Here is a 12,732-nt window from a genome sequence, read left to right as displayed (position 1 = left end):
GTCCGTCTGTCCGTCCGTCCGTCCGTCCATCCGTCCGTCTGTCTGTCGAAAGCACGCTAACTTCCGAAGGAGTAAAGCTAGCCGCTTGAAATTTTGCACAAATACTTCTTATTAGTGTAGGTCGGTTGGTATTGTAAATGGGCCATATCGGTCCATGTTTTGACATAGCTGCCATATAAACCGATCTTGGGTCTTGACTTCTTGAGCCTCTAGAGTGCGCAATTCTTATCCGATTGGAATGAAATTTTGCACGACGTGTTTTGTTATGATATCCAATATATGTGCCAAGTATGGTTCAAATCGGTCCATAACCTGATATAGCTGCCATATAAACCGATCTTTGGTCTTGACTTCTTGAGCCTCTAGCGTGCGCAATTCTTATCCGATCAGAATGAAATTGTGCACCACGTGTTTTGTTATGATATCCAACAACTGTGCTAAGTATGGTTCAAATCGGTCCATAACCTGATATAGCTGCCATATAAACCGATCTTGGGTCTTGACTTCTTGAGCCTCTAGAGGGCGCAATTCTTATCCGAATGGAATGGAATTTCGCACGACGTGTTTTGTTATGATACCCAACAACTGTGCCAAGTATGGTTTAAATAGGTCCATAACCTGATATAGCTGCCATATAAATCGATCTTGGGTCTTGACTTCTTGAGCCTCTAGAGGGCACAATTCTTATCCGATTTGAATGAATTTTTTGCACGAAGTCTTTCGTTATGATATCCAACAACTGTGCCAAGTATGGTTGAAATCGGTCAATAACCTGATATAGCTGTCATCTAAACAGATCTGGGGATTTGACTTCTTGAGCTTTTAGAGGGCGCAATTCCTATCCGATTTGGCTGAAATTTTGCATGACGTATTTTATTTTTACTTTCAACAACTCTGTCAAATAAGGTTCAAATCGGTTCATAACCTGATATAGCTGCCATATAAACCGATCTGGGATGTTGACTTCTTGACCCCTAGAGGTCGTAATTATTATCCGATATGTCTGAAATTTTGTACGACGGATCCTCTCATGACCATCAACAAGCGTGTTTATTATGGTCTGAATCGTTCTATAGCCCGATACAGATCCCATATAAATCGTTCTCTCTATTTTACTTCGTGAGCCCCAATGGGCGCAATTCTTATACGAATTGGCTGAAATTTTACACAGGTCTCCAACATATAATTTAATTGTGGTCCGAACCGGACCATATCTTGTTTTTTTTTAATTTTATCCTTAGCACTTTGCCTACGATGCGCTTAACATCGTTGTTCGTTTCTTGTGTTGTTGACTACTTTGTATGAGAATTCCGCTGCTGATGAAGGGTGTGGTAGCCCGGAAACTTTAGTCCACCGAACGATTTTTTGAAAACATTTTGATTTAGAACCAAATGGTGATTTTATTTTTTAATAAAATCAACATTTGGTATACTTTTAGATGATTTTTTACCCACCAGTGTAGGATAGGGGATATTTTTATTTAGTCATTCCGTTTGCAACACATCGAAATATCAATTTGCGACCGTACAAGATGTATATATTTCGGATCGTTGTAAAATTCTAAGACGATTTAACGATGTCCGTGTGTCTGTCCATCTGTCCGTCCGTCTGTTGTAAACACTCTAGAGCCTTCAAAAATTGAGATATTGAGATTAAATTTGGCACAGATACGTCTTTTTGATGCACGCTGGTGAGGTTCTTGAACGGGGCAGATCGGACCATATTTGGATATAGCAGCTATATAGACCGATTTTCCGATAAAGGGTCTAATGCCCATGAAAACTTTATTTTACATCCGATTTTGCTGAAATTTGAAACAGTGAATAGTTTAAGGTCTCCCGACATCTGACCTCAATATAGTTTAGATCAGACTATATTTAGATACAGTTGTCATATAGACCGATCTGCCGATAAGGGGTCTGAAGACCATAAAAGCTTTATTTTTATCCGATTTCGCTGAAATTTGGAATAGTGCGCAGTTTTAAGCCTCTTAACATCCGACCCAAATATGGTACATATCGGACTATATTTAGATATAGCTGCCGTATAGACCGATCTGCCGATAAAGGGTCTAAAGCCCATAAAAGCTTTATTTTTTAACCGATTTCGCTAAAATTTGAAACAGTGAGTTATTTTTAGCCTCCTGATACCCGACCTAAGTATGGTTCAGATCGGACAATATTTAGATATAGCTGCTATATAGACCAATCTGCCGATAAGGGGACTGAAACCCATAAAACATTTATTTATTACCCGATTTCGCTGAAATTTGAATCAGTGAGTAGGTTAAAACCTCCCAACATTCGACCTTAATATAGTTCAGATCGGTTTATAATTGGATATATCTGCAAAAAAGACCAATATTTTGTTTTCTACAAAATTGAATAGTGACGTATATTCCGAATTTGGGTGCTTAAGTTTTACCGGATTGTGACGAAATGGGGTTTACATATATACCCGGGGTGGTGGGTATTCAAAGTTCGGCCCGGCCGAACTTAATGCCTTTTTACTTGTTTTCATTCATATACTTTTTGTCAGTAAAAATTTTATCAATTTTTTTTTTTTGGACAAAACGCCATTAAAATTTTTTCTTTGGCAAAAATTTAAAGGATTTGTTTTTTTGTTGTAAATTTTTTAAATTTTATCCTTAGTTGTTCGCCTGCGCTGCGCTTAAATCGTTGTTCATTTCTTGTTTTGTTGGGTACATTGTCTGGGTATTTTGTCGAAATCCGCCGCTGAAGAAAGTAGGGTATGATAGCCCAGAAACTCCAGCGAACTATTCGACCATTTTTACACCCTCTACCATAGGATGGGGAAATAATAATTTCGTCATTCTGTTTGTAACATCTCGAAATATGCGTCAAAGACCCCATAAAGTATATATATTCTTCATCGTCATGACATTTTAAGTCAATCTAGCCATGTTCGTCTGTACGTCCGTCCATCTGTCTGTCGAAAGCACGCTAACTTCCGAAGGAGTAAAGCTAGCCGCTTGAAATTTTGCATAAATACTTTTTATTAGTATAGGCCGGTTGGGATTGTAAATGGGCCAAATAGGTCCATGTTTTGATATAGTTGCCATATAAACCGTTCTTGGGTGTTGATTTTTTGAGCCTCTAGAGGGCGCAATTCTTCTCAGAATTGATCGAATTTTAGTATTGTCAAAATCGGTGCATAACCTGATAAACCGATCATGGGTCTTGACTTCATCAGTTTTAGAGGGTGCAATTCTTATCCGATTTGGTTGTAATTTTGCCCGATGTGTTTTGTTATGACTTTAAGCAACTGTGCTAAGAATGGTGTAAATCGGTTCATAACCTGGTATAGCTGCCATTTAAACTGATCTTGGATCTTGAATTCTTGAGCCGCTAAAGGGCGCAACTCTCATCCGAATTGGTTGAAATTTTGCATGAGGTTTTTTGTTATGTTTCCCAAGAACGGTGTTTAGTATGACACAAATCGGTACTTAACCTGTTATAGCTGCCATATAAACCGATCTGGGATCTTGATTTCTTCAGCCTCTAAAAGGCGCAATTCTCATCAGATTTGGCAGAAACTATGCACGACGACTTCTTCCATGATCTTCAATATACGTATGCAAAATGGTATGAATAGATCAATAGCTTGATACAGCTCCCATATAAACCTATCTCCCGATTTTGCTTCTTGACCCCCTTAAAGGCGCAATTCTTATCCGAATGAACTGAAATATTACACAATGACTTCTACAATGTCCAGCATTCATTTATGGTCCGAATCGGACTGTAACTTGATATAGCTCCAATAGCATAACAGTTCTTATTCAATATTCTTTGTTTGCCTAAAAAGATATACTGCGCATAGAACTCGACAAATTCGACACATGGCGGAGGGTATATGAGATTCGGTCCTGCCGAACTTAGCACTCTCTTACTTGTTTTCTGTAATCCATTGTTGGCCTGAAAGGAGATACCAGGAAAAGAAGTCGAGAAATGAGATCCACGGTGGAGGGTATATAAGATTCGGCCCGGCCGAACTTAGCACTCTTTTACTTGTTTGAAAAAAGTTTAGTTTTAAACCAAATGGTGGTTTTATTTATTAATAAAATCACTTTGGTTCACTTTTAAGTGTTTTTATACCCTATACCACTACTGTGGTACAGGGTATTATAAGTTAGTGAATTTGTTTGTAACACCCAAAGAGAAGAGTGATAGACCCATTGATAAGTATACCGATCGACTTCAGAATCACTTTCTAATTCGATTTAGCTATGACCGTCTATCTGCCGGTCAGTCCATATTAATTTGCTAACAAAGTACATGTTGCAGTTTTCATCCGATGGTCTTTAAATGTAGTACGGGCATGTTTTTCGGTCTAGAGACGAAGCCTATTGAAATTGGAAAAAATCGGTGCAGATTTGGATATAGCTCCCATATATTTGTTCGTCCGATTTTCAGTAATAATGCAATAAACTGTTTATTTGCTAACCGATTTTCTCGAAATTTGGCAGGGAGGACGTTTTTATGACTCTCGATGAATTTCATGGAAATAGGATCAGATTTAGATATAGCTCTCATATATATATTTATATCGCCCGATTTTCCCTCTAGAGCCACTGCAAGAGCATTTACTGACCAATCTTCCCAAAACTTGGTACAACGATTTCCTCGATGACTTCCACAATGTCTATAAAGTTTGTTTGAAATCGGTTCAGATCTGGATATGGCTCCCATATATATGTTCGTCCGATTTGCATTAACATTGCAATAAAATGGTCTTTTATTAATCGATTTTCTCGAAATATGGCAGGAAGGATTTTCTCTTGACTCTCGACATTACTGGTGAATTTCATGGAAATCGGTTCAGATTTAGATATTGCTCTCATATATATATATCGCCTGATTTTAACTTCTAAAGTCACAGCAAGCGCATTTATAGACCCACCCTGCCAACATTTTGCAAAACGTTTTTCTCGACGACTGCCACAGTATCTGAGAAGTTTGCTTGAAATCGGTTCAGATTTAGGTATAGCTCCCATATATATATGTTCGTCCGATTTTGCGAAATATTGCAAGAAAGTGTTCATTTTTTAACCAATTCTCCCGAAATTTTGCAGGAAGGATTTTCTCTTGACTCTCGATATTACTGGTGAATTTTATAGAAATCGGTTGAGATTTAGATATAGCTCTCATATATATATATATCGCCAGATTTTCACCCCAAGAGCCACTGCAAGCGCATTGTTCGAATCTTGTCAAAATTTTGCAAAACACTTTCCTCTATAACTGCCACATTATCTGAGAAGTTTGCTCGAAATTGGTTAAGATTTAGATATAGCTCCCATATATATGTTCGTCAGATTTTGGGTAATTTGCCATAATGTTGTCGTTTGTCAAGCGCAGTTTTTATAGTTTGAACATATTTGCTAGCCGAGGTCTATCAAAATTGGTTCAGAATTGGATATAGCTCCCACATGGTATTTATAGGGTAGGTGTTTATAATACTCTATATACAGTCGCCCGACTTTTGCCCTTCCTTACTGGTTCATTGTTTAAAATGCTTGTCAATTTCATATTCATTTCATTGTTAAATTACATCTGCAGTATTTCCATTTCTTCTATTCTATTAGTCATGGAAAACTCACTCATAAATTCTAATTATTTTCTTTATTATTATTAACAGCTATAAAATAACAAATTGAATAATAAAGTGTTTGGCCAAATAAACGCTTCTAAATCAACAAAACTGCACAAACTGCAGGGGAATATGAAATCTCACAAACATCTGACACAGGTCACAACAAACTAGAAATTGTAATTTTTGGACATTAAATTCCCACAACAATCCATCCATCTGTTCAACGTCATTAATTTCATATTCAAATTCATACAAAATGGCTTTACCTTGAATACGGAAATCTAAAAACAAATAACCAAATACATACACCTAAAATAAAAACGAATCCAAAATGCTCTAAAAAAGAGAATTAGCAGAGATTCACTTATGGCCACAAAATTCAACATATATGTATGTGTACATACAGTGGCAATCATAAATATGTATGCAAATGCCAATTTTGTTAAAACTAAATTTTATTATAGACCTATCCAAGCCGTAGTTCGAGCTGGCGTTGGGGTTTATAGTTATCCAGCTCATCAGAGATTTCTAGAGGCTCAAAAAGTCCAAATGTTATAAAGAAAATAGTTTTGAAAATATATGTGCATATAAATGCTCCCCACTGCACCAAACATAGCCACTAATACACCTACAATGGAGAAGCAGACAGATTTATATTTTATTTATTCTTACTCTATGGATGAAATGTATTTAAATTTGGCTCTTGTCCATGGATCATTTGATGGTGTTGTTGTCCAACTGTCTGTTCATGCCCCACTCACAGTTGTGTGGAACTTGTGCGAGCGAATGATGGGCAGGCATCTGAACATCATGTCTTTCCCCATACACTTTCATTAGTTTTGTTTTAAGTCTCATGTACCAAATGACTATTTGTTTATCATCAACATGAATATGTTTGAATGGATATGTTAACAAAAAAACACAACAAAATCGACATAAGCTGCCACATACTTTGCCATGCAAGTTCAACAACAACAAAAACAAAAACATGAATAAGAAAAAACTATGAAAATAATTATTTCTATAATTGAGTGTGAACAAATAATCGGAAGTGTCACTAGAATGTCGAGGATAACAGAGTATCTCGACATTTACCATCTGCTAAAAAAATGGAAATGCTATGGCACAAAAAAATTTCAATACCTACAAAAACTCCTGCGTACATACAACTCAGGTGTGAGTTCAAAACTAGCTTTCCAATTTTATTTAAAATACAAAACGCAATTAATCTACTGGTCCAATTAGTTGAGCTTATCACCATATGAAGTTTGTAAGAGTTTTCTTTCAGTGATCTTAATTGCCCCTTAATTGGTATAAATCGGTTAATCTCTCCAAAGTGGCCTTTCACTGAGATATGTATATTCATTGTTAAGGTTTTTGGTGGAAAAACTTTGAAAGTTGAAAGCTATTGTCTTTGAATGCATTATTTTGGAACAAGTAAGAGCGTGCTAAGTTCGGCCGGGACGAATCTTATATACCCTCCACCATGGTCGCTTTTGTCCAGTTCTTTGCGCAGTATAAATTCTTAGGCAAAAAGGGATACGGAGGAGGAATTATATCAAGTTATAGTCCGATTCGGGGCTTAAGATGCAAAATCGGCAGATCGGTTTATATGGGAAATGTTTCAAGCTATAGATCGATTCTGACCATATTGCACACCTATGGTGAAGGCCATGGGAGGATCCGTTGTACAACATTTGTGCCAAATCGGAAGAGAATTGCGCCCTCTAGAGGCTCAAGAAATCAAGATCCCAGATGGGTTCATATGGCAGCTATATCAGGTTAAGAACCGATATGAACCATACTATTCACAGTTGTTGGAAGTGATATCAAACCACTATGTGAAAAATTTCAGTCAAATCGGATAAGAATTGCGCCTTCTAAAAGCTCAAGAAGTCAAGACCCAAGATAGGTTTATATAGCAGCTATATCAGTTTATGAACCGCTTTGAACCATACTAAGCACAGTTGTTGGAAGTGATATCAGAACATTATGTGCAAAATTTAAGTCAAATCGGACGAGAATTGCCCCCTGTAGAGGCTCAAGAATTCAAGACCCAAAATCGGTTTATATGGCAGCTATATTAAAACATGGACCGATTTGGCCCATTTACAATGCCAACCGACCAAAACTAATAACAAGTATTTGTGCAAAATTTCAAGCGTCTGGCTTTACTATTTCAAAAGATAGCGGACTTTCGACAGACAGACGGACGGACTGACGAACGGACGGACGGGCGGACGCACGGATATGGTATGGATATGGCTAGTTCGACTTAAAATTTCACCACGATCAAGAAAATATATAGTTAATGGGGTCTTAGACCCATATTTCGAGGTGTTACAAACAGATTGACGAACTTAGTACACCCCCGTCCTAGGGTGGAGGGTATAAAAACGTTTTTTTTGTTTGCCCACCACTGAAGGATGGGGGTATATTCATTTTGTCATTCCGTTTGCAACACATCGAAATATTAATTTCCGACCTTATAAAGTACAAATATTCTTGATCAGCGATCGACGATCTAGCCATGGCCGTCCGTCTGTCTGTTGAAATCATGCTACAGTCCTTAAAAATAGAGATGTTGAGCTGCAACTTTGCACAGATTTTTTTTCCGTAAGCAAATTAAGTTCGAATATGGGCTATATCTCGTTATAGTCCCATATAGACCGATCCGCCGATTTAGACCGGTCTTAGACCCATAAAAGCCACATTTATTATCCGATTTTGCTGAAATTTGGAATAGTGAGTTATGTTAGGCCTTTTGACATCCTTCTTCAATTTGGCCCAGATCGTTCCAGATTTAAATATAGCTGTCATATAGACCCATCCACCGATTTAAGGTTTTGGGCCCATAAAAGCCACATTTATTATCCGATTTTGCTGAAATTTAGGACGGTGAGTTGCGTTATGCCACTCGATATCTTTCTTTAATTTGGCCCAAAGCGGTCCATATTTGGAAATAGCTGCCATATAGACCCATCTCTCGATTTAAGGTTATTTTCCCATAAATGGCGCATTTGTAGTCCGATAACACCGAAATTTGGGATATAGTCCGATTTAAAGTTTCGAGCCCATAAAAGTCGCATTTATTGTCCGATGTCGCCGAAATTTGGGACACCGGGTTGTTTTAGGACCTTTACCTTCATTCGTCAATTTGGTCCAGATCGATGCAGATTTGAACATAGCTGCCATATAGACCAACCTCTCGATTTAAAAGGCGCATTTATTGTCCGATGTCGCCGAAATTTGGGACAGTGAGTTAAGATAAGCCCCTCGATATGTATCTGCAATTTGGCCTAGATCGATCGAGATTTGCATATAGCTGTCATATAGACCGATCTCTTGATTTAAGGTTTTGGGCCCATAAAAAGCACATTTATTGTCCGATGTTGCCGAAATTTGGGACAGTGAGTATTGGGCTCTTCGACATTTTTCTGCAACTCAGCCCAAATCGGTCCAGATTTGCATAAAGCTGCCATATAGACCGATATCTCAATTTAAAGTCTTTATCCCATAAAAAACGCATTTATAATTCGATTTCACTGAAATTCGACACGGTGACTTATATTGGGCTTTTCGACATCCGTGTCGTATATGGTTCAGATCGGTTTATTTTTAGACATAGCTACTAAAAAGAACAATAATTTGTTATTCACAATTGAACAATGACTTGTACTTAATAGTATTTGGTCCATATCGGAACATATTTCGATATAGCTTCTATGGGGCATAAGGTATGCAATGTTCACCGGATTTTGATGAAAGGTGGTTTACATATATACCCGAGGTGGTGGGTATCCAAAGTTCGGCCTGGCTGAACCTAATGCCTTTTTTGTTCTTATTAAAATATTTACCGTTTCGGGACAGGAGAGGAAGCAGTACGAAGTGCTGAATGCAATGCAGTAATCGGAGTTACGAAGAGGAATATTAACTGCATACTTTTCATGGTGTTAAGTTAAGAAAAGGTTAACAGTATTAATGTGGTGCCCTTGGAGACAAGCAATATGTGTCAGTTCGTTCACTTGCTGCGCCAAGCCATTGGGCGCAGCGTAATCCTCAATGCATTGACCCTCAGTAGTCGTATGGCTCAAATGGGGGAGGAGTTGTGCACATTGAAATCCCAAGCGATTTCACTGTCCGGAAGATCCTCCATAACATTTATGATGGGATCAGAAAGGGCGTTAAAGCCATTCATGGAAATCTCCCTTTCCGAGTTTTGGACTTCTATATAGAAATACGAAGTGCAGTAAATGTGGTCGATTCCCTGCAGTTCAGTAAATGCAGGGATCGATCAATTCTTTAAAAAAAAACCTGTGCACAATACATTGGCAGAATGTGAACGCCTGTGGACTTTTAATTCACAAAAAATTTTGCTGATTTATGAACATTTGTGTTTGGTCACATAACGCCTGTGTGTTGATTCACTGTTATGAGCAAATGTGCTCAATTTGTCAACACCCTCCTTTGTTTCTATGGGTGTTGTCTTGCAGATAGTATAAGCTTTCAATTGTGTACCCACCACTTCTTTAAGGTATATATATTTGTGGTCGTCATAAAATTCTAGCCATGTTCATCCAACCGTTGGTCTAGTAGAATCATCCACCCGTCGTTTTAGTTAATCAAATTTAGATAACAAAGCACTTATACACGTGAAAGTTTCATATATATTTCGATTTTGCTGAAGTTTGTTACAGTAAGCTGTGTTTCATCCCATGACACACATGCCGTATTCGGACCAGAAGATATCATATTTGGATACACCGATTTCCCGATGGAGGATCTTTCGCCAATAAATGTTCCTTTTATTAACCCATTTGGCTGTCATTTGGTGCATTGGACTGTATTTGAGCATATCATCCCATAAATACTGCATTCCATTAAGGAACAGGGGCAAACTTCTCACATATCAATGAGTGCTGCCAATTCATTATTTAAGCTCAATGCTAAGTGGCCTGTTTTATATAGCCAAGTCCGAACGGGGTGCCGCAGTGCAATACCTCTTTGGGGAGTTTTCTCATGGCATGGTACTTCACCAATGTCGCCAGCATTTTCTGATGTTCTCACTAGGTTTCGAACACAAACGTCCAGCTTCATAGGCAAACATGCTAACCTTAGCGTTTCGATGGTTAGGATTTGATTTTCACAAAATTTGGATTTTATATATTCGAGGGGAGGGGTAGTCAAAATTTCGGCCCGGCTAAACTGTTATATCATGTTGTTATACCCTTCACCATAGGATGGGGGTATACTAATTTCGTCATTCTGTTTGTAACACCTCGAAATATGCGTCTAGGACCCCATCAAGTATATATATTCTTGATCGTATGTTATTTTAAGTCGATCTACCCATGTCCGTCTGTCCATCCGTCCGTCCGTCTGTCTGTCGAAAGCACGCTAACTTCCGAAGGAGTAAAGCTAGCCGCTTGAAATTTTGCACAAATACTTCTTATTAGTGTAGGTCGTTTGGGATTGTAAATGGGCCATATCGGTCCATGTTTTGATATAGCTGGCATATAAACCGATCTTGGGTCTTGACTTCTTGAGCCTCTAGAGGGCGCATTTCTCATCCGATTTATCTGAAATTTTGCACGTAGTGTTTTAGTATCACTGCCAACTACTGTGCTAAGTATGGCGTAAATCAGTATAGAACCTGATGTAGCTGCCATATAAACCGATCTGGGATTTTGACTTCTTGAGCCTCTAGAGGGCGGAATTCTCACTCGATTTGGCAGTACAACGGCTTCTCTCATGACTTTCAACATACTTGTCTAATATGGTCGGAATTAATCACTAGCTTGATACAGCTCCCATATAAACCGATCTCTCGATTTTGCTTCTTGAGCCCCTACAAGGCGCAAATCTTATCCGAATGAACTGAAATATTGCACAATGACTTCTACAATGTTCAGCATTCATTTATGGTCCGAATCGGACTATAACTTGATATAGCTCCAATAGCATAGCAGTTCTTATTCAATCTTCTTTGTTTGCCAAAAAACAGACACCGCGCATAGAACTCGACAAATGCGATCAATGGTGAAGGGTATATAAGATTCGGCCCGGCCGAACTTAGCACGCTCTTACTTGTTTTTCTCCTGCAAAAAATTACTTCAATTTTGTTAACAATTTGCCATTATTTAGTGCTCATATTAAACCTTGATCGGTTACATTTCTTTCCGCAACACATGCAACAAAGAATTTATAATATTTCATTATTTCAATGCATTAAATTACGCTCATCAATTTATGGTAATTTAATGACTTGTTTGTACTCCGATGTCAGTGCGCTAAGTGTTGCAGCTGCCCAATTACATTGTCCCAGACCACGATATACGAAGGAATATTTGTTTGAAGAGCAGGAAAGCCTCTTAAATGAGATTGATGCGGTTGGAGCAACAGCCACATCATGCCAACGAACAAGACTGTACTGCCTGTAAACACACTCGACATTCGACATCTTATAGATGTTGCTGGAATTGGCGTATATGTATCAAGTGATGGACGGACAAAACCCAATCACTTGTCAGCTCTTGACTGATGTCAGTTAAACGAATTCTCATTTTGTGTTATGTTTTATTGGCGTCTTTTTTTTTTGACGTGGAAAAAAGTGCGAAGCGATAAAGAAATAATTCTTCTTTCCTCAGAACACACGAATGCGTGTTCTTGAAAAGCCATAATAATAATTGTTGGACCACGTCCAGTATTTTAATTGGTTAAGAATTTATATGTGCTGGCCAAAAGAAGAAAAAAGCGGATGCAGTTTTTTTTTATTTTGCTCAATTTACATAAGTATGTGTAAATTATATTTAAATAAAATGTCTCCTTTCTTGCTTCTCTTCTCCTTTTTCAGTCATCTCCACCAGCGGCACTTTTGAATGGCACAGCATTATCATCGTCCAATGCCACATCTTCGTCATCATCAACATCGGTGCAGCCTGCAGTAGAGACCAATGACGTCGGCAAGTCTGTCAATACGACAATGAGTAGTGCACTAGGTATGCAAGTCAGCCATAATTATAATTCCTCAATTCCACCACCAACTCAGCCCCCATTGCCACATGGCAATAATCGGTAAGTCGTTGTCTGCTTTTCCAAACAGAAATGAATTAATTT

At 38.2% G+C, this 12,732-nt stretch overlaps 1 protein-coding gene across 1 annotated transcript in view; it reads left to right on the top strand.

Moving 5' to 3' along the window:
- LOC106083517 (putative uncharacterized protein DDB_G0285119) overlaps positions 1–12,732 on the top strand; it is a 118,281-nt gene that overhangs the window by 61,713 nt on the left and 43,836 nt on the right. The window contains exon 2 of the mRNA XM_059367196.1: positions 12,470–12,690. Within this exon, the coding sequence (XP_059223179.1) occupies positions 12,470–12,690 (221 nt within the window). The remainder of the gene's footprint in view (positions 1–12,469; positions 12,691–12,732) is intronic.

Source organism: Stomoxys calcitrans, chromosome 4 (genome assembly GCF_963082655.1).
Source record: "Stomoxys calcitrans chromosome 4, idStoCalc2.1, whole genome shotgun sequence".
Classification (NCBI taxonomy): domain Eukaryota; kingdom Metazoa; phylum Arthropoda; class Insecta; order Diptera; family Muscidae; genus Stomoxys; species Stomoxys calcitrans.
Note: the sequence above shows the minus strand (reverse complement) of the source record. Positions and strands in the feature narration are given on the sequence as shown.